At 39.0% G+C, this 21133-nt stretch overlaps 1 protein-coding gene across 2 annotated transcripts in view; it reads right to left on the bottom strand.

Annotated features, from left to right (window-relative positions):
- Nucleotides 1-21133, bottom strand: part of col13a1 (collagen, type XIII, alpha 1) — a 141710-nt gene that overhangs the window by 5179 nt on the left and 115398 nt on the right. The window contains exons 21-39 of one of the 2 annotated variants that reach the window (XM_042432579.1): nucleotides 16609-16695; nucleotides 16465-16491; nucleotides 16315-16350; nucleotides 16159-16215; nucleotides 16041-16064; nucleotides 15890-15943; nucleotides 15244-15288; nucleotides 14864-14998; nucleotides 13820-13891; nucleotides 13578-13619; nucleotides 13401-13451; nucleotides 12607-12633; nucleotides 12395-12481; nucleotides 10229-10264; nucleotides 8456-8509; nucleotides 8238-8291; nucleotides 7626-7661; nucleotides 3448-3534; nucleotides 120-158 (exon numbers count right to left, since the gene is read on the bottom strand). In XM_042432579.1, the coding sequence (XP_042288513.1) occupies nucleotides 120-158; nucleotides 3448-3534; nucleotides 7626-7661; nucleotides 8238-8291; nucleotides 8456-8509; nucleotides 10229-10264; nucleotides 12395-12481; nucleotides 12607-12633; nucleotides 13401-13451; nucleotides 13578-13619; nucleotides 13820-13891; nucleotides 14864-14998; nucleotides 15244-15288; nucleotides 15890-15943; nucleotides 16041-16064; nucleotides 16159-16215; nucleotides 16315-16350; nucleotides 16465-16491; nucleotides 16609-16695 (1050 nt within the window). The remainder of the gene's footprint in view (nucleotides 1-119; nucleotides 159-3447; nucleotides 3535-7625; nucleotides 7662-8237; nucleotides 8292-8455; nucleotides 8510-10228; nucleotides 10265-12394; nucleotides 12482-12606; nucleotides 12634-13400; nucleotides 13452-13577; nucleotides 13620-13819; nucleotides 13892-14863; nucleotides 14999-15243; nucleotides 15289-15889; nucleotides 15944-16040; nucleotides 16065-16158; nucleotides 16216-16314; nucleotides 16351-16464; nucleotides 16492-16608; nucleotides 16696-21133) is intronic. The other variant, XM_042432580.1, reaches the window with a different exon arrangement.

Raw genomic sequence — 21133 nt, 5'->3', positions numbered from 1 at the left:
GAGAAAGCAAAAGGCAAAATATCATATATTAGTTCGAACAATATCTTTGGTGAAGTTAGCAAAATGTGAGCTGCCAGAGTGATGCAGAAAGCAACACATTGTCACACTCTCATACTTACTTTATTCCAACATCCTGGTACAGGTAAGCCATCATCTCCCTGGAAAAAGAAAAACAAGATGTGAAGTGAAAAATTCTGTGCACTGCAGAGATGAACAAGATCATCATGCAAGTGTGAAGAAACATACAGAATAGCATAAATAAGCATACAAAACTGTTGAAATTAGTATTCTCCATCGAGCAGCAAAGATTGTTTTGGCCATCCAGGGTTCTGGAAGTCCCATTTCTTTTTTCACAGACAATGTTTGGTGACTGGCAGTTGGATGGGCATAAAACTCAACTTGCAGTTAAATTATCAGTACAATATATGATCAAATATTGAAATTCAGGTTATTTAATAAGGAGTCAGGTGGTTAACTACCACTCCCACAGTGCATTTCGCTTAGATACAATGAATTCCTTAGTCCACTAACAGTGAGTGGACGCTGGTTTCAATGATTATCAAATTGTCCAGGGGACTGCTGTGTGTCTATGTTAAGGAACATTAAGGATATCATTACAGAAAACTTTGAAATTTGCAATTATAAAAATTACTTCCAGAACCAGTGGATCCCCCAACTATGCAACTCTATACCATATTTTAAACCAAGAATTCATCATTATTAATACAATAGACAAATGAGACCATAACTGAGAAGATAAGCAGCCTCCTTCATTTTACATTGTACCACTGAGTCTGGGTTGGATTTGGCAGAGTTAGAGGTTCTGGGAAAGTCAGACTGTAAAAAGGGACCGATGGGCAAGCAAGAAAGCAAGAAAGAAAGGGTCTTCTCATTATCTTGAGATGGTTTTGAGAGACACTAGTACCACCAACAGGCTAGTACCAATCCTCTCCGACATGGTCTCATTTTTCTTCAGTAATTATGTCGAGGTTACACCCATAAATTGACAAAGATGTGTTGATGCCTTACATAACCTTACCTGCGAAGATGAAATTCAGAGATTAGAATCCTATATTGTTGATTCCTTTCTCCAGATTTCTGAAGCATGAGCAAGGTATCTTCCGATACCATATCTAGCAACCAATAATCAAATAGTAAAGCCAGACTATATCTCCCAAAATCCCCAAAAACAAATTATGAAGAGTGTTAAGATTATGACATGACTTGCTCAGCCTGTGAACAACTAGGTGTTCCAGTGAGGTGCAAGAGCAGTTTATGTTGATGTTAAATAGCTCTTTTCCACGGAAGAGACTCAACAAATAACTCTGATGGGCTTAGGTAACTAGACATTGTCACAAAGCAGGATCTTTCAGATATATAGTGCATCATTAAAATGGAAACAAGAGGAGCAAACACAATTATCTCACACTGCTTGGTTTGTGACTGAAGTAAGTGTGTGTGGGCCAGACAAAAATGTGGTGCTGCAGCACTGATGGCAACCCCTGAAAGTACCTATGCTTAAATTTACCTCCAGGAACTCTTCTTTAAAGTGGGTGGAGAACAGTGGAAATGAAAGCAGAACCCACGACAATGGAAAAACATGAAGTTGCCTTTAGTTAAGTTGCTGCAAGTGTGCTGCAATGATGCTATCCAGGGAAATACCAGAACTCTGACTTTCTTTGAACAAATGATATTAGCTCCTACTGTGCTTTTCACAACCTGTGGTATTCTGTTGCCTTGAAGATGGAAAAAGTGGTGCTCCATGCAAGAGATGACAGAGGAAACAAGGATTATCAAGGAAAGTTCTTTGTGTACGGGAACATAAACATTTTAAGGCTTTAGATTGAGGTGATTATTGATATTAGTCACAATCATAGAACTGCATGTTAACAATAGAAAATTTGTTATGTAGTGACAAGTAAGTATGATGAAATGGTTGGGAAAGGCTTGTTCATTATAATTCTACAGGTGGTCAGAGGGAAAGTTATGTCTTGTTACTGGGTTAGTCAAACCAACGATTAACAGCAGTAATTACATTTTAACCTCCATGCAATCATGCAAGTTTAAGTGAATCTATTGGACAAATTTTGAGAGCCTGTGGTTAGGGGTAGCTAAAGGCATGCTGGGAAAAGTGAAGGGAAAGAGAGACCACCATACCACAGGGCAAGGGGCATCCAGCCCGTCCAGGCCTGGCAAGCCTGGTTCACCTTTCTCCCCTTTAAAGCCTCGGAAACCCTGTTTGTGAAATCAACCATTGAAAAACCAGTTTTGCAGCTCATTTGCAGCAGAGGAGTGTTTGTCCTCCACTGCTTGATGGCAGGAGGATCTGTACTTCTGTCCACTGGATGATTGGATGCAGGTTTACCTAAACATGCAGGCAACCTGGGACTGACAGGAACTGGGCTTACCAAGATCAGTTTGCAAAGTTTATTTTGGTCTAGGACATAATGAGAAAATGTTTCTTGGACAGAAACATATACTTTAGTTCACAAGGGTGAATGGATTTAGAGTTCTGCAAGTGGACCCAAACCCATTATTACTGGGTTACCGTTTGGGTTCAAGTCATTTTTTTATGCAAGGATTGGATTCACATCCCTGCTTCATTGTGTCAAAAGGAACCATTTAAGGTGCATCTGGTATCTGATAAGGATGCTTCTTGGGCACCTTCTTTTAGAGGGTTTCTGTGTATCCAAATAGGTGTAGACATGGGGGAAACCCAGAGCTTGCTAGAAGGATTACAAGGAATTGTCTAGGGATGCCCCAGGAGTAAATGGGGGATGGGCTTCTTTCCGTGTGTTGCAAGTAGCCATGGAATACCCAGTGGGAAGTGAGAAAGAGATAGAGTATAGCCAGTGCATTGCCAGGTGAGCTAATGGATGAAATTAAGCAAAAATAGTTTTGGGTTTCCAGTCAGGTACAGGTCTCAAATTTGATAGTATCTATGGGTTCAGTTGGTCTGGGTCTTAAAGACATGGGTTTGGGTCCGTGTAGAACTTAGTTTGCTTCTCCTCAGCCTGTCCGCTATGCTTCAATGTGAAGGACAGGGCTACAGAGCTGAAATAGGGAGGCTGAAAAAATTTGAGACAAAATGCTTTGGTGTCTGTTGATACTAATCAGAAATGGCTGCCTGGTTCCTGTCCGTCTCATTCCTGGGGAAAAAAGTTCCTCAGACAGAGTTCTGGTCTGAGGTCCATCCAAGTCATTTTTCACATGACCTTAATATATTTTCATTTGTACAGCATAACCTTTTCCTTGCTGAGTACCTCTGCATATCTCTGAGAGACTGCAGTGGACATTTGGACCAGACCCTCCCTGAGGTTGATTAGAACCATTGATTACCAGAGCCAAAAGGAAGTCGAATACAGAATACAAAAGCTTTAGAGCAACTGAGGCAAGCTAGTGCTCCTTCCCTTTGGCTCTTGGTTACACATCAGAATACTGACATACCAACGGACAGGGGGCATCTAATCCAGGTGCTCCTTGGTCTCCCTTATCCCCTTTGGCCCCCCTGTTGCCTTTCTTGCCCCTCTCTCCCTGCAAACAACAGCGTATTAAAAAAGACAAACTTTAGTCCTCCTCATTAAGCCACACATGAAGCAAATGTTTGGTTTTTGTAAGATTTCATCTGTCCGGGGTTCCAAGCTATGTGTTATTTAGATAATATGAGCAATAAGTTACTTTAATTCACCAATGGGTTCAGTGTGCTTTTTTCTATTTTCATAATAATATATGATTCTGTCATGAGATTTTAGTGGAAAGGGAAGGTAAGTAGTGAGTGTTAGGGAAGAGGGATTAAAGCCAGTGCATTGGTGAGCAGGTTTTATTCAAGCATCTTGCCAACGACTACCGAAAAGCTTATGTACAGTAACAGCAGCTTTTATAGTTAGAGTAGGAAGACACACATTTCATTTAATGTTTACATTTATCAGTGCAGGTGTCTGCTGAACAAAATACTGTGTAAAAGTAACATGATAATGTCACAGGAATAGCAAAGTGTGCAGGGTAATATCAAGCAGCCAGGTCTCTTACAGTAAATCCTATTGTCTTTTTCCCACCCAACCTGGAAAGACAACATAGAGGAGGGTGGGTGGATATAATGAGTAAGTAAGAACTTACAGAATTTAGGGGAAGAGCACTAGTGAGAGTGTCTTTATCCTCCATGATGTGATGTGTCTCAGAGGGGAACAGAATATGTGGGTGGGGTTTAGTTCTAAGATTTAAATCTAATTCTCTGCTGGAAAGTGGGTGTGGCTCAGGAAATACAGCGTAATACAGAGCTGTAGAGAGATAAGAAGCTGTAGAGAACTATGGACATCCACCAATCTGCATTGTTAGATCAGAAGGACGATAAAAAACAAATGTTTTGCTGACTGATATCCAAACACAGCCCTCCTATTGCTGCTAGCTGCTATGACCCACAAGCTAACAGTCAATCCGGAGTCTGGGTTGTGGACGTTGTGGGGCATGGCTGCGGGGATGGTGTGAGGATAGTGGCGTGGTCCTGTGGGTGTTCTGCCTCGACACCTTCTACAGCTATTATTGCTATTATTATTACTAGTCATATCTCTATTATTATTATCGTTGTTATTGTTATTATTGTTGTTATTATGCCTCTCTGTGTCTCTTCACCCTCCCCCCCTCCTTTCTCTCTCAACCCAACCGGTCAAGGTAGATGACGCTTACCTAGACCCTGGTTCTGCTTGAGGTTTCTTCCTGTTAAAGGAGAGTTTTTCCTTGCCGCTGTCGCCAAGTGCTGCTCATGGGGGAATTGTTGGGTCACCGTAAATTAAAGAGTACGGTCTAGACCTGCTCTTTATGAAAAGTGCTTTGAGATGACTTTTGTTATGATTTGGTGCTATATAAATAAAACTGAATTGGAAATTGAATTGAAAAAGTGGGATTTTATACGATGGGCAGGGTTAGCTTAACACCCCAAATCACATTTGATTAGATAAATGTACTGTATCTGTACACCCTCGAGTTCAACATGAATCATCAAAAATATGTTGGAAAATGTATTTTTCTTTTCACTTCAAAATTCTATTATCCTGCACCACCCAAAAAATAGGATGATTAATGGTAAAAAAAAATAAAATCAGAAAACATCCTCAGTTTGATAGCTTGGCACTTGGAATAAGTTGCCAAACAAAATGCAAAACCCTAACTTTAGTAACTTTAGACTAATGTAAAACTGGACCGTAACAAGATCATAGTATCAACAGAACCCCTGCTCACCAAGGTCAAAGGCTGGATCGCATCAGAGTAAGAAATTACACTTTATGTATATAGAATATGACTGCAGTGTTTTCCCAGTGCTGTCTTCACATCACCCGCACAACTAAAGTCATATTTTAGACTGTGATCTGGTTTAATGCTTTTAATGCTGTCTCAAATGGCTCAGATGCAAAGCTCAGCTATGAGTGCTGCTATCTGACAGAGGCTCACAGAGGAATGGAACAATTTTTTGTGAGATTATGGAACCCACTGCATGAGCTTTTAGGATTTATGACAAGACTACAAATATGGCAAATAAACTACAGAAAACTATTGAAAAGTCACTGGTTACATGTTGAAAAAACTTGTTTAATCTCACATACATTTAACTGTGTCTTAAAATGATAAGCTCAGAAATAAAATCTTTTGCGTGCTTCCGTCTACATATAGCATATGACAACATTTTGACATTGCCAATTTGGGGTATTGGGAAAGGGATCAGGCATGGAGGGACTACATGAAGGCTTGCAAGGAAGAGGTACTGTTAAGTAGGAGTAGGAGTAAAGAGGAGGTGTAAGAGGAGGAAGATTAACCCAGGACTACATTAGAATGCAGGAAGAGGAGGAGGAGCAGGAGGCCAAGGTTTGTGAGAGGGAGAGAGGGCAACCCCGGCAATAAAAAGAGCCACGGGCCACAGAGCAAGGTGGAGGGAAGGAAAAGGGGATAGGAAGACCTGCGGAAACAAAGGACAGGACAAAGAGTAAAAACACCAACACTATCCCATAGCTTTGTCTTCAACACATTCAACTGAACAGTCACATTTGTATATGTTTATCAGCAGTATTTTCTTCACTTTGCCTACTAGAGAGAATGTAGTAGCTGAAATATTGAAATATTGCTACTTTTCAGTAGAGCTCAGTTGAACGTGTTGAGAGAGGTTATGAAATGTGAAGACTTAAAAGATGGGAGTGGAAATATTAAAAGAGTCACATGTTAATGGGAGGGAAACAGAAACATTCTCTTAGAGGAAGGGTATGTGGACATTACAAACAAATCTGTAATACACTGCAACCTGGAGATGAAGTTCATTTTTACTCAGTATCATTTTGCAGGGCTCTATTGCCACTCTTTGCAAATTAAAAGAAAAGTTCAAGAACAAAATATGCTAATTTACTTTCTTCCCAAGAGTAAGCTGAGATCAGTATCAATCTCATGTCAATATGTTAGTGAGGACATGTTTAGCCAAGCTTAGCATACAGACTGGAACATGGTTAAAAACAGCTAACCCGGCTCAGTCCAAGGTAAAAAATATGCCTACTAACACGCTGGAAACGTGGTCTAGTGCTGGAACTATTTCTTTTTCCTATCTCTACTGTCTGTGCACAGTCACTGCACGTGGCTGCTGTTCACCAAGACATTGTACCAGCACAGAATTCCACTTAAACTGACTAATTATCATTTTTACATTTCTGATTGTGCATGGAAAAAACAAGCAAGCTTTAAGGGTGTTAGAAAGCATATCTTTTAACGTTGGATAGACCCAGGCTAGCTGTTTCCCTCTGCTTCCAGTCTTTAAGCTAAGCTAACCATATCCTGCCCAAGCTCCATACTTCACGCACGACATTAGATTAATATCCAGCCTTTCATCTCACTCTCAGGAAGAAAGCAAATAAGTGTACTTTCCAAAATGTTGAACTCTTCCTTAAATTACTAAAATAGACCAAATAGTAAGTTGTAACTTCAAGTATAAACTGAATCCACATTATGTAATCACATAAAAGACAGCAAAGCTGGAAATGCTTGAGGCAGAGATAGCTGTCTCCAATGTCACTTACTAACATCTTTGTATTTGTCTTTGATAAATGAAAATTATGTGTTTTAATATTATCAGAATTATTCATTTCCTTTGATCTGTTAAAGTTTATTCTGAAGTGAATCAGTGACCATCAGGTTCAAAACAAAGCCACCACAAAACAAATACATTTGCCTCAGAAATGCTAAAGACTTCTTGACGTGAATTATTCAGAATCATAAAAAAAAAAAAATATCAAAGAAAACTATCAGACTCATCTGGCTTTCTTTTCATGCATGATATCAAAGAGAGCATCTGATTTATGGATATCAAGCTCTTTAATTCACATCTACTTGAGAGTGTCATTGAAGCAGTCACGCTGCTCAGGTGACCTTTTATGGCCCTGCAGGACAGTTTCAACAATAATGGCAGATGTTAAATAATGCTGTGGATGCAACTGCAGCCTGCTATGATGAAATATGACTTCCAAAGACTCATACAGTGTTTAGTGGTCTGTGTGTGTTCCACAGCTGGTATGCAATGTGTGCCAATGAGCCAGAATCATGTCCCTAGTTCTGCTATCGTCATAACTTGCAAAACATAGCAGGTATTGTCTTACCCGGTTCCCTTTGAGTCCTTGTGGTCCTACTAAACCCTGCAAAAAGAAATGAGAAATAGCATAATGCATTTTCACTGAATGCAATAGTTGAATGGAAGAAATTTACAAAAATGTAGAGAATCTGTTTGGGTGGGGGTTAATTCATTTGGTTGGGCCACCCAAAATATTAATTAAATGGAAATGACTGGTGTCATTTCCCAAAATGTCGAATACTTCTTTTAGAAATCTCTGTCAACCACCTTTGATGGATTTGAGGTACTTTGACCGGTTACATAGTCTTTGTGTGATACATCTCTTTTTGAGGCCCTTAATGTCAATTGATTCAATTACAACATTTCGATACTGTGTACTGTACATGACAATGAAGATTGTATCTTTTTACCATCCCATGGATTGTGCATGGAATTTTCTACTCACACAAGAAAACAAATCTGAATAATATGAAGTATTATTTGATCTTAATATGAAGTTTATTAAATGACACTAGATTTTGGGGGAAAAAAAGTGCTTCCACTCCACTCATCCTTGCTAAAAAGTGTCCTTTTCACCAATGAGGTAACAGTTGCTTCATGTTGTGGTATACTGTGTATTAAATAGGAGTGACAGACTTACAGGGATGCCCTGAGGCCCGATTGGTCCTGGTAATCCTGCGTCTCCCTTTTCACCCTGCAGTGATGAGAGAAAACCCAAAGTGTTTAAAACTCTGAAACTATGCATGCATTTGTATGTACATATACTGTATGTACACACACACACACACACACACACACACACACACACACACACACACACACACACACACACACACACACACACACACAGATACTCACTCTCTCTCCCTTTGGTCCTGCTGGCCCTGGCACACCTGCTGGTCCTATTAGACCCTTTAAAACAAAAAGGGAAAATAAGTACCTGTCAGCAGTTACAAACAGGAAACTACTAGAGACAATATCATTATAAAATGCCTCAAATCAGTACATCAACAAGCTTTCTGGTGGACATGAATAGGTTTGATAAAATATAACATCATGGAACATTTATACCAAATTGTAACTAATCTTGAAAGACAGAAAAGGGTTAGGCTGTAATTTTCTGTCCTAACACCTGTGGCATTAACACCATGCTTGTTGAACTACTGTCCAAACTGTTAAAAAGGAGGGAAAATGAATAAAATGTCATCAGCTGCAGTTCTCTTTCTGAGTAGCAGTCAGGATTGGAGAGGAAGACCTTGCATCGCAGGCATATCCAGTAGATACAGTGCTGTATGGAATACGACTGTCCAAATGTACTGTATGACACGTCAACATGCAGCATGGGCATCTCTGCATGCTCCTTTTGGATAGTTCTTACTGTAGCAATGGCAGCTTTTGCAGCCCGCTGCTGGTACAGGATTATCAGGCAGGAGACTGTTGAGGCAAGATTGAGGACTGTGGATTTACACTGTCATGGTCTCTAATATGAGACATAATGTAAATTTTAAGCTGCACTAAGCAACATTGCACTTGGCTGGCCCCAGGTAGTAATGAGAGACTTTTTACAAATTTGAAATGATTGCCATCAAAAAAGTAGCTGGGCATGTCCAGCATAAACTAGTAGAGGCCAAAAATCCAAATATTGTACTATAATGGCTCCCATGGTAAATTCAGCAACATACATATATAACATACATTTCCACAGCACCCTTCTGCTGCTCTGACTTTCTCTTTTTAACAGATATACATTTTATGAAATAATAAAATCTCTTCTACTTTGCTGTTTTTTGAACAGTGTTAAGTTGCTGTGAATAAAACTCAGTATTTCCGGCATATGTTTCACATTACGGAAGGTCCAAAATATTTTTAAAAATGGCAAAGAAGAACTGACTGAAATTAATTAGTGAGTGAATTTAACACTTACTACTGTACACTCATATTTCACATTATAAGCCTCCTAGTAGCTCAAAGGGCATGAACCCATCCTTGAGCTATTAGAGGCGTTGAATTTTAATGCCAGTACCATGACACTGATCGAAAAAAATGGCAAAGTAGAAGAGGTTGTAGTTATTTGATTAATATATTTCTATTTATAAGACAAATTCACAACAGCAGAGTGGTTCAACTGTTGGTACAACTGTCGTTGTTTTGATGGAGTAAATCCTGTAGAAATGTATATATCCTGAATTTATCAAACAAACAGAACATGGTTAACATTAAAAAAACAAGCCTGTTTGTTGAGACTTTATGGTTATTTATTTTTAAACCGAGTAATCACAGGGTGTCTCATTCATGGGAATGCCTTTCTTTTATAGTTTGTGATGTAGACTTTACAAAATAATTGATGTAATGATTGTAGGAGGGGTTGTGGTCCAAAATCGCCACAGCAGATAGTCAATGAATGCAAGTGCATCCCCAGAACCCAACTCTGAACAGTCATCCTCACAGAGCTCCCATAGAAGGAAACGAGACAGGACAAGCATGGGAAGCAGGAAAGCAAGCTGACAAGACAAGCAGACATGGCAGACATCAAACAAGCTGTAGCGGGGGGGTGGGGGGGTGGAAGAGGAAGAGGAAGAGGAGGAGGAGGAACAGGAGAAGGGGGACCGGAACAGGACTTGCGCCACTCACCACTGGACCCGGTCTGCCGTCTAACCCATGAGCCCCCTGTATAGCGTTGTACACAGTTAGAGAGCAGAGATGATGGGGAAGATGGTGGGAGGAAGGTGGGGGGTGGGATCGGGATGGGGAGGTGGGGGGGGAGGGTGAGTGAAGCTGTGACTCAAGTGACTTCAAAAACACATTCAGATGATGACAAATGAAGGGTGATGGAAGTGGTGGAGGTGGAGGTGGTGCTTAAGTGAATGACAGTAATTGTCAGTAATTTCCTCTGCTGGTCATGGTTGGATGATGACATTAAGACGATGGCCCTGTTATTGCTCATGTTTTCACACTCATTGATATGCTATAACCATATTCATATTTGTAGATAAAAACGCACTAAAAGCTTAATGTACAAGCTGCAAGGTGGAAGCATTTAACAACATAATCTAGGATTTGCTACTATTCGAACATTAATGCTAATGAATGGCCATTTTCCTGTTTCCATTATTTCAGCTGACAAAGTCTTCTTGTTAGGACGGCATTATTCGATCATTTTCTTTTTGTCAACAAATTTCATGAAAAAACCAATGTGTTAGCCCATCTCTCAATACTGTCTGACTTTCCTACCCTGTTTATACTCCTCAGCCCCAAACCCAGTGGTTTCTACTGAAGATGGAACTCTTTAAAAAAACATAATAAATTATTGCTTATTGATGTGTTTTAATAGTTTGTGGACAACAATGAAGCTCTATGGCACAGTGGAATAAGATATATCAGGTTTTGATACACATACAATACTTTTTATTATTTCTTGTTGGTTTTGGTCTTTTCATGGGATTTGTCAACATTAAGAAAAAAATATAGAATATCACCAGGCTTATCTTTAAAGGGGGGATTCGATTTTCTTCTAACCAATCACTAGTATCTGATTGACATTGTCCTCATCAAAAAACAACAGCATATGACATTTGTTAGATTGTTAAAACGAGCTTTCAGTCGTGGATTTCAAAAGCAAATTGATTCTTTGATGCTGTTAAAAGCTCCAGAAAAAGCTACCCAAATATATTAATATGCAATATGTGCTCTCACATTGGTACAGAATAAAAACAAATACAGAAACACTGCCAGTTGTAAATGCCAGTAATTTGTCATGCTGCACAACTGTACAACAGTTACTTCCAATGATAGATAATGCAAGAATGTTAAAACTAAATAAATTAAGCATTTTTAGCTCATTTTCCAACTTAATTTACTGTATGGGCGGTCGATGTTGTCATCAGCTTTTAGTGTCCTCCCAGAAATTCTTGTGTATTTACAGTGTGTTTCTTCATGTTGCATATGTGTTAAATTGTTTCTTGATTTGCCTGTGTTTAATTACTTAATGTTTTATTTTTTTCTAAATAAGTGCTAAATTGTATTATTTGTTTGCTTGTTTTCTGTCTATTTCCAAGTATTTTCTTAAGCTGCAGTGTGTTGAGCTCTCTCTCAGCCACCATAGATTTCAGACAGAAACAATCCTGCTTCAGTGATGACAACATGATCCATAGTTTCACATAAAAAGAGGAATACTGTGCAATTTATGATGTGACACATATCGCTATCATGTGAAAACCTCATAATTTTACATTTTAACTTTGAATATATTACAGAGTCAAAGGGATATATTCATAAGTATGTAGTCAGAGCAAGCAAAGGTTTGGTTCTTAAAAAGCCAGACTTTTGGAGATACAAGGTTTTTACCTGAGAGTGACTGTATACTGTGTACATAAATGATTTTTAAATAAGGGTGTAAACAAAGAACAAAAGACACCCAAAGACACCATTTTGACGAGTTTAAAAGCATCTCAGTATAAAACAGCCTAAACATTATTTCAGTAACACTATGATTCAAAACCTACAATAATAAATATCTAGATTTGTAGTGTTATTTACTTCATTTGACACAATCCACCCACCCCCATTTCAACAAGATTATGACAATATAAAAGTAACTCTTCAGCCATGAAACATCAGTCAGTAACAAATATCTAAAGTGATTTTATGTCAGCTATAACTTTAACATGTCAGCACTGAAGCTGAAGCCGTCATTTAAACCCTGCAATGATCAAGATTGAGTTTGAAAACTTAACAAGATAGAACACCAATCTACCTGAAAGAAATAGAAAGATTTGTGAGGGACTTCTGTGTACTTACAGGGAGCCCAAGATGGCCTCTGTCTCCCTTGTCACCCTTCTGACCTGTCGCACCCTTCTCTCCCCTGATGCCTATGCCTGGCTCTCCCTGAGAGATGAGGTAAGATAGAATCACATCCTCAAACTTTTACTCATTTAATGTATGTGAAGCAGACCATATATAAGTAGGGGCAGATTTATTGAAAGTACTATTTTATGGAAATAATATCTCACCTTAGGCCCTGAAGATCCTTGCGATCCCTAAATGGAAAAAACAACAACACAGTGAGTGTACTGACACAATCTACACTGATTCTCAGTTGTTGCCAGTGCATACCACTGGCATATTTGATGAATAGTCAACATACAAATTAGGCATGTGTAAGCCACCTGTGTGGGGTTGCAAAGCCTGAATGAAAAGTAAAACTTTCTAATTTTTCCATATGAAACAAATTAAATGACTTCGAGGTGTTGAAAACTATTTTTTTAAATACTTTTGTTATAATAAATGTATAACTATGTATAACCAAGAGTACAAAATGTCCCTCTATGCAGATGATATTATACTATACTTGATTTAGAATGGTCATTATCCACACTTAACCACATTTTTGAGGCATTTGGAATTATTTAATTAGGTCATTAAATAAATTGGGGAAAATTAGGATTTTTGTCAATCAATGAACACTTCCAACAAGAACATGTCCATACCCTTTTGAAAAGTAAAGGAACTAATTCAATTTATGACGATGATTCTCTCAAAGATAAATTACTGTACATAATGAAAATTCCAACTGCACTAATATCTAAAAAAAGTTTTTTGACACTTTGTCTTTGTCACCTGTCTGTTTATCACCTACATTTAAAACTTTGGTGGTGTGCGAACTTGTGTGCTACTCCTGAAATGTAGGTGCTATCACATTGGGTGCAGTTGTCATTATTCTTACTGAGTACATTTGGTTGCATCAGTCTGCATTACGAATGAGCCACCCTTTAGATGAAGGGGTTAATTGGTGGATTTGACTCACCGCTGGGCCAACTGGTCCTGGAGGTCCTGGGGGCCCAGGAGGACCATAGATCTAAATACAGACACACACACAAACCAAAGCCACAGTTTACATTCAGCTAATACTCTTGCTCATAAAACATGATTATAACAAGTTATGCTCTGATTTAGCATGAAGCACTAAGTCAGAAACCCTTACCATTTCTGACCTGACCCTTTCTCCAGGTTCACCTTTAGAACCCTGTAGAAATTGGTGGCAAAGACATATGAGGACACAAAGTTGATGATATATTCACCCATCAAACAAACTACAGAGCGAATGAAAGATGAAGCAACACCATTTCACACTTGGGGTAAATAGAAAATGTATTCCACTATCCCCCTTTGCCAAGTCAAACACTGCATCCAGAAAGATGCAGTCCGAGAGGCACCATTGCGTACCATTATGCCTGGTAATCCAATAGAGCCTGGGGCCCCTGTAGCCCCTTTTTCACCCGTAGGGCCATCTAAACCCTACAGAACAAGGAAGGGGAGATAGACATCACGATAATGGCAGAGCGATTCAATTCAGGGGCTGATGAGTTGATCTTCATATTACAATCAAAGCAGAAAAGACAAGTGAATAAGGTTTGTTTTTATCCAAGTAATTACCAAAATGTTGCATCAATCAGCACCAGGCCAGTGTATGTCCTGTCAATGGTTTATTTGTTTTTTTGTATTTGAAGTGAAAAAAAAATGTGGGGATGGGATGGGCCCTTGAAAACAGTTCTGAGAATAGAGAATTTTGACTTTAATTGACTCATTTAATTAATTTTCTGAAACATACATTTCAGGTCAAAACAAAAGCATTTGCTTAATGTGAACCGTTTCAGCATCTTTAAAAATGCACTATCTTGCAGTTTTTATTTTTACAATTGCTGACATAGAAGCCAAAAATTTAGAAAAGAACTTGTTTTTTGTTTTTTCATTTCAAATCCACACTGTCACCCACCAGTATAGCTTAGTGACAATCCTTTTTTTAACATTATAATGACCCAATGTTCATTTTCTTAGTGCTAGAGAAATGTTGTCAGGGATTCATTGCTGCTCACCCTACCTCATTCAAACAAGACAAACAAAAGATGTATGAGCAAAAGCATAATAAATGTCTCTCTCTTTATAAATCAGTCACTATGTTACATACATAGAGATTTACAGTACTAACAGTATGTACTGTAGGGCTTTCCATGTAATTCCAAGCTACAAATAGCATAGGCCTTTGTATGGGGGCACATTTGGCCACATTTGCCACAGAGAATTAAAAGTTAAACTCAGTTCCTGGGGTCTCTTCCAAGCTAGCGAGTCTCTAATTAGATAATAAGAGGGCAGCTAGAAAAACCAAGGCCTTTCCTCTGGATAATGACAGATGTAGGACTCAGGCTTTGGTCAGTGAACCCCAGGCTGTGGTGTGATGTGGTGTGGTGTGTGGTTAACACAGTCACTCACAGGTGATCCAGATGGACCCATGTCTCCCTTGTCTCCCTTGGGTCCTGAGAAGCCCATGACACCACCCTCCCCTCTGGGACCTTCAGGACCGGCCGGGCCTGCTGGACCAGGCTCTCCAGGTTTCCCTCTGGGGCCCTGAAAACACAAGATCTCAATACTTATTATGGTTGCTTCATTACTTGTCTTACTTATTGTAACATGAATAACAGGAAACTGCGAAACTGAGGAGGCTTATTTTCTTTTTGCATCAAATCATACTATGAGGAGCTTCAACCATCATTCCAACATATGTGTTAAAACATGTAATGGGTTCTGTTACATAAACATTAATTAAAAAAATAAAGTGCCAATAATATGGGGTGCCAATAAGAAAGTCTTACCTTCTCTCCATCCAATCCTGGAGCCCCTGGTAGGCCCACTTCACCCTGAGGAAACACCAAGGCTGGATTACCAACTGGGAAAAGCAGGCAACTGCCCCAGGGCCCCAGACTGTAAGGGGCCCCAGGTTTACTTTATCTAAATTGGTTTCTAATCAACTGATTAATTGCAAATTTATTGGAATTTGCACAAAAACAAAAGTACAATATCAAGTAAGGCCAAAGGATCCTTCATTATTATCTAATCCTGTGGTTGTGTCTTGCAGAGGGGATATTAATATTGTGCACATATAGTGCATATTCTAAAAACATTGATTTGTGTATAATCAAATCCCCATAAACAATTACTCCAGTTAGTATTATCAAAGCATAAGAGTACTGGTAAATTATATAGTTTTCTTTGGGCTATAATGTGTAATCTGCTGTGTGCACTGTACTTAATGGGAACTTGGAGACACTGTGTACATGACACAATGTGCAAAGGGTTGGAGGTGAAGGGTCAATAGGGGCCCTACAGTCAATATATGCTCCTGGGCAACTAAAATGTTAATCTGGTCATGAAACCCAGAAAACATGAACACAAACAAGCTTATCTCTAAAAGCCAATGTGTAATACATATGTGTCAATTGTCTTTCTAATGTCTCCTACCTTGGCACCAGTGAGCCCAGGGGGCCCTGGAGGTCCAGGTAATCCAGGCGGGCCCTAGAAGGATAAGAGTTCATTCCATTTAACAAGAATGAACAAATCCTAAAAATTATTGTGTTTGCACACATCATGATGAAACATAGACAGTACTCACCATCAGTGGTATGTTGCGAATATCCTGTGGAGGAATATTAAATGTTAAAATTATTCTTTATTGTATACTTTAGTTTTTCTATATCTAAGAAAAGTGCAGCCAAATAAGAGTGACATACATTTTCATTGTTGAGGATTTCAGCCTTTCCTGGCTCCCCAGTTGGGCCTGGAGGACCCTTTAAAGTAAAATAGACAATCTGTAAACCTCATCGTGAACATAATGATTATATAATTTTGTGTATTATACTGTATTTCATAATGTTGTCATGACTTACTCTTGGTCCAGCTGGGCCTTCAGGGCCTGCTTCCCCCTAGAGGATGAATGAAGGTATAACATTCCATAAATACTCGTGTTAGTATTTGGCAAGTTGTCTTCTTATTAAGATGTTCTTGTTAAGTCCTTTCATAATGCTCTCCTATCCTACCTTGTCTCCCTGGTCGCCTTTGTCACCCTGTAAGAGAAATATCATATTGTGACTATGAGTATTAGCTATTGTGGAAGGACTCTGTAATGGAGTCATTGCTGTATGTGCAGGTATCTATCCACTAACCAAACTATTTCTCTTTACCTTGGATCCCATTAGGCCTGGCAGACCTGGTGAGCCTGGTTCTCCTTTAATTCCCTGGGTGGTGATGCTGGGTTCTCCCTTCTCCCCCTGCCGTACAAACACAACAAACTCTTATATAACTATACTACAAATTACTACTGTATTAATCAGACAAGAACAATATGACCAAAATAATAGTGTTATCTGTTACTGGATACCGTTTGTTTTCAAAGCTGCCAGTCAGTGATATTTTAATGTTAGTATTCCTTACATCTACATTTTCTCATTTTCTCAATTTATATGACAAAAACCTCCATGGGACTCTGAAAGTATACAAATAAAACTCTGAATATACTGAAAAAAGATGGATTTAAATATTTACTGACAAAACATACTGAATAATTAAATGAATAGATAAAATATACAAATCAAACTAAATTTCACATTGCTTGTTGTTAACAATGTTAAAAATGATTTTAAATATATGGCCACTAGGAGCCTCATTCAGTACTAGTCAAAAGTTTGGACACACATTCCCTTGAATGAGAAAATGTGTCAAAACTTTATATATTACTATATATCTGCAAAATAAAATCTGCAACCCTCATAATGATAAAAATATCCAAGGTGGTTCACACAATGGGATGAGGCTACAGTGATTCATATGGTATGCAGATTAACAAGAAATCTACATCAAACAGCAGGCAACAAGTGAGTAGAACATGACTTCATTTCGAGCTTTGAAAAAGTAGTTTGACTAAAAAAAATCTTGACTCAAGGTCCACTTACTAACTATTTTTGGAGCTTTCATCCACAACTAATGGTCTTCATCAGTGAATAAAGTTTGCTCAGTTGTCACAGAGATTGCTCACATGCCATCATGTGACCTAAGTATGGAATTCTGGTCAGGTGGTTGTATATGGTGATAATATGGAAGGGGATGGTTAAGCCTATCTCTGTTTAAAGATGGTCTGTGGTGTCAGATGTGAAGGCGGTTGATAATCTTTGACCTCTTCACAGTGGATGCTGTGAGTGGTTTTGGTCTCAGATGGCTGGTGTCTTTTTCTAGTGTTCATTCAGTCTGTTGTCTAGGCTCCTTGCTTTTTCACTGATGTAATGCTGTCACATTACATGTGACAGCATGATCTCCAGGTATCGGATGCTTTGTGGCAGGAGCTGACTTCTTGTGGCTTGAAGACTCTGGCTAGATGTTCTGTAGAGGAGTCCCACTGGGATGCTCCTAGTGGTCCCTGCTGAGTTAGCTCCCTCTCTCTATTCTCTTCCTCCGTACAGACTACTGATGTTATGTGTTGTGTAAGAGGGTCCTCACCATGGACACATGATGATATCTGAGCCGTCTCCATTACAACTGAACAAACTCAATTGGCTGATGAAGATTGTGAGATGCAGTTGAAAGCCACATAAACAGGAATAGGACTTGAGTTTCTGCATTACTATGCATTCCCACAGATCACAGCACATACAATAATTGTTTTTTGGCAATTCATTCCTCTTGGATCCAGAATGAATGCATGTATGAGTGTTGTTAGAAATTAGAAATGGTATGATAATGCTTGTACAGTACAACAACAAGGAGGTAGCCCGCCCAATTCATTAAAGCTGGCTAATTATACCATCCATTATGAAGACCAAAGCCCTCCAACAAATGCCAGCTGAACAAGCTGACATCACAGAGAGTTAAAAATACCATGTTATGGCTCATTTGAAGCTTTGGCCAGTCACAGAGACAAACAATGACATGATGAATATCTGACTTCACAGACATCCAGTTACTAGAGGAAAAAGAGTGACTGACAGAAGCACAACCAGACAGTTGGGATGCTCATTCCATGCCAGGCCTACCCTGTAGCCTCTCTTGCCAGGGATGCCAGGGGTACCAGGGATGCCAGCCTGGCCCTTTGCAGTGGAAGAAAAACAGTTATGACCTGCTGGTCTGGATTAAGCATGTAATAACTGCTGCATAAACTGCTCAGTAGTGACTTCACCTTTAACCCAGGAGCGCCTGGGAAACCTGGTTCTCCCTACGATGGCCAAGATGGCACAAAGGTCAAAGATGATGAGAAAAGGAGTAAAAGAGAAAGAAAGAGATAACATGAAAAGAGGATGTACATTTTCCTGCAACATTCATGATCTGGGAAAGTACATGCAGACACATCTACAAAGCAAGTATTCAAATAAGTATAAAGTGAAATGGAAAACTGGGAATGATTAGCGTCTGTCTAGTGCCAGCCACAACATGATGAACCCCCTGAAATTGGTTGTTAAAAATAGAAATGAAAACACACTTGAGTCATTTAATCAATTTGTGTTCATGCTCTCTTCTTCAGATTAATGAGTAGATGATTTAAAGATGATGTATAGTCACAGCTGTGACCACACAAGCACAGACATAGCAGGCTGGCAGAGGGAGTTCCTACAATGCTGTTTGTCCCAGGGGAATATGTGTGCTGTACACTGTGGGTCTGATGATTCCTTAACATAATTTCTCATAGTTTTAAACAGTGGATAGCAAGTTAGGATGAATATGTTATCTCAAAGGATGAGAAAGGCAACATGCAAAAGGGAAATGGGTAATACAGGAATCAGTTTCACAACATCCTTCAAAGTAGTACCTAACAAAGACTTACTGAATTCTGAATGAACTGAATTCTGTTGACTAACCTTCACCCGTGACACACTGGCATTCCTACTAATGCCACAAAAGTTCATATCTTTTTGCTGAATCAGTACATGTTCTACATGCATCAAACAATCAAGTTTTGAGGGTTTTTCGAGTTTCACTGAAAGTGCTGTGCCCCTTTTAGGCCACTAGAGAGCAGAGCAACACTGTTCAAGGTTGTAGTATAGATGCCAAGATGGGAAAGGAAGGTGAGATGTCAATGTCAAGGCTGTGGCTGTTTCCTGGAAGCAGTATGCACCAGAGATCATTATTTGCTATGGATTATCCATACTATCATACAGCTTTGACCGGCTTAACCCATGATTGCTGTAAATCACCCTGATGAAGGCTTTGCGCTGAAACACACTGGCGAAATAAAGAAGATTCTCCCAGCAGTCAGCTTAGTGTTGCAGCAACAACACACTCCAACAAGTAACCCATGATTGCTGCAAGCATTGGATGTCACCATTCTTTTCATCAAATCATACTTTTTATGGATACAAATGCTTAACTGCAGAATGCAAGTAACACAAGTTCAAATAGTTAGTGTCAAAATTTCCAGTGATAGTTGCAAAATAACAGAGCACTGTAATCTTCAAAAGGCATATGAGCTCCAACAGAAATATGAACATATTCTGCAATGAAACACACATTTCACCAACCATCACCCTGATCTATATCCACAAACAGATCATGCACCAGGGTGAAACATTATTAAATTTAACCTAATTTCAGAAATGTTTCTCAAAAACTTCAAACTGGAAAAAAAAAAAAAATGCAAAAAAAAAGTAAAGGTATTTTGGAAAAAAAAATTGACTATATGCCTCTACTATTGCCTTAGCTATTATTACAACTACCAAAACAACAAATACTAAATAAACACTACTACCAGTGTTGGGAAGAGAAGCACTACTTTGTAATGTAATTAATTAGTAATGTGATTACATTTTTCAGTCACAAGTAGTGTATGGAATTACAATTTGAAATTCAGTAATTACATTACAGTTACTAATATCAGTAACACTCCGTTACTTTGACAGTTTGGGAGTGGACTGGTAGTTTGATGGAGGGTTGATAGCATTTTGGTCTCTGTGTGTTCAGTGGACAGACTGGTCCAGTAGGTGCTACTGTAGCCTGGTGCAACATGTTGTGTCTTCTTAGCTGGCTTGCTAATGTTAGCAACCTCCTCAATCAGAAATCAGCTGGTTGGAGTTCGAGGCTGTGAGAACAACAAAGCTTCACTGAGAGGACAGGACTTAATGCAGTCACTGGGGTTAACATTAAGCTGACTGTTGATGATCAAATACCTCTGTAGACTGACTGCTTATTAAACCATGTATCCTTTTATTCTTCTGCATGTGTTAAACACAGAAGATGGAAAATGTGGCTGTGGCTTTCAAGCTGTTTAAAGGCACCGTTGATGGAGCTGATCGCTGAGTAACAGAAGTAAAGAAACAGGTGGGTTAATGTCAGTAATTACTTTTTGAGTGATTAGAAAAGTAATGCGATTAGTCGACCTTTTCAATGAGTAATATCCAGTATGTAAATGATTACATTTTGCCCAAAACTGGCCACTACTGGACTCTTTAGCCTACCAATTACTTTTCTCAAACAGCACTTAAGTACAGTCTGTACAATTATTCAGAAAATAAGAAAATTCAAATTCATTCTCTGTTATTTTCATATTTTTTTCAGATCCTATTGTCTAATCGCAGACCTTCAGATTATTGAAAGCTAATGGTGTCATTGGGGCTGCACTTTTCACACTCATGTCAGATGGAAGGTGGAGATGGAAAGGACCATATCAGTCCACTAGCCAATGTGAGTTTTTGAACAGATGAAAGCATTGCTGGACCTCTATTATCC

The sequence above is a fragment of the Thunnus maccoyii genome, chromosome 14, assembly GCF_910596095.1.
Source record: "Thunnus maccoyii chromosome 14, fThuMac1.1, whole genome shotgun sequence".
NCBI classification, from domain to species: Eukaryota; Metazoa; Chordata; class Actinopteri; order Scombriformes; family Scombridae; genus Thunnus; species Thunnus maccoyii.
The sequence above is the reverse complement of the archived record's forward strand: the minus strand, read 5'-3'. Positions and strand labels throughout refer to the sequence as shown.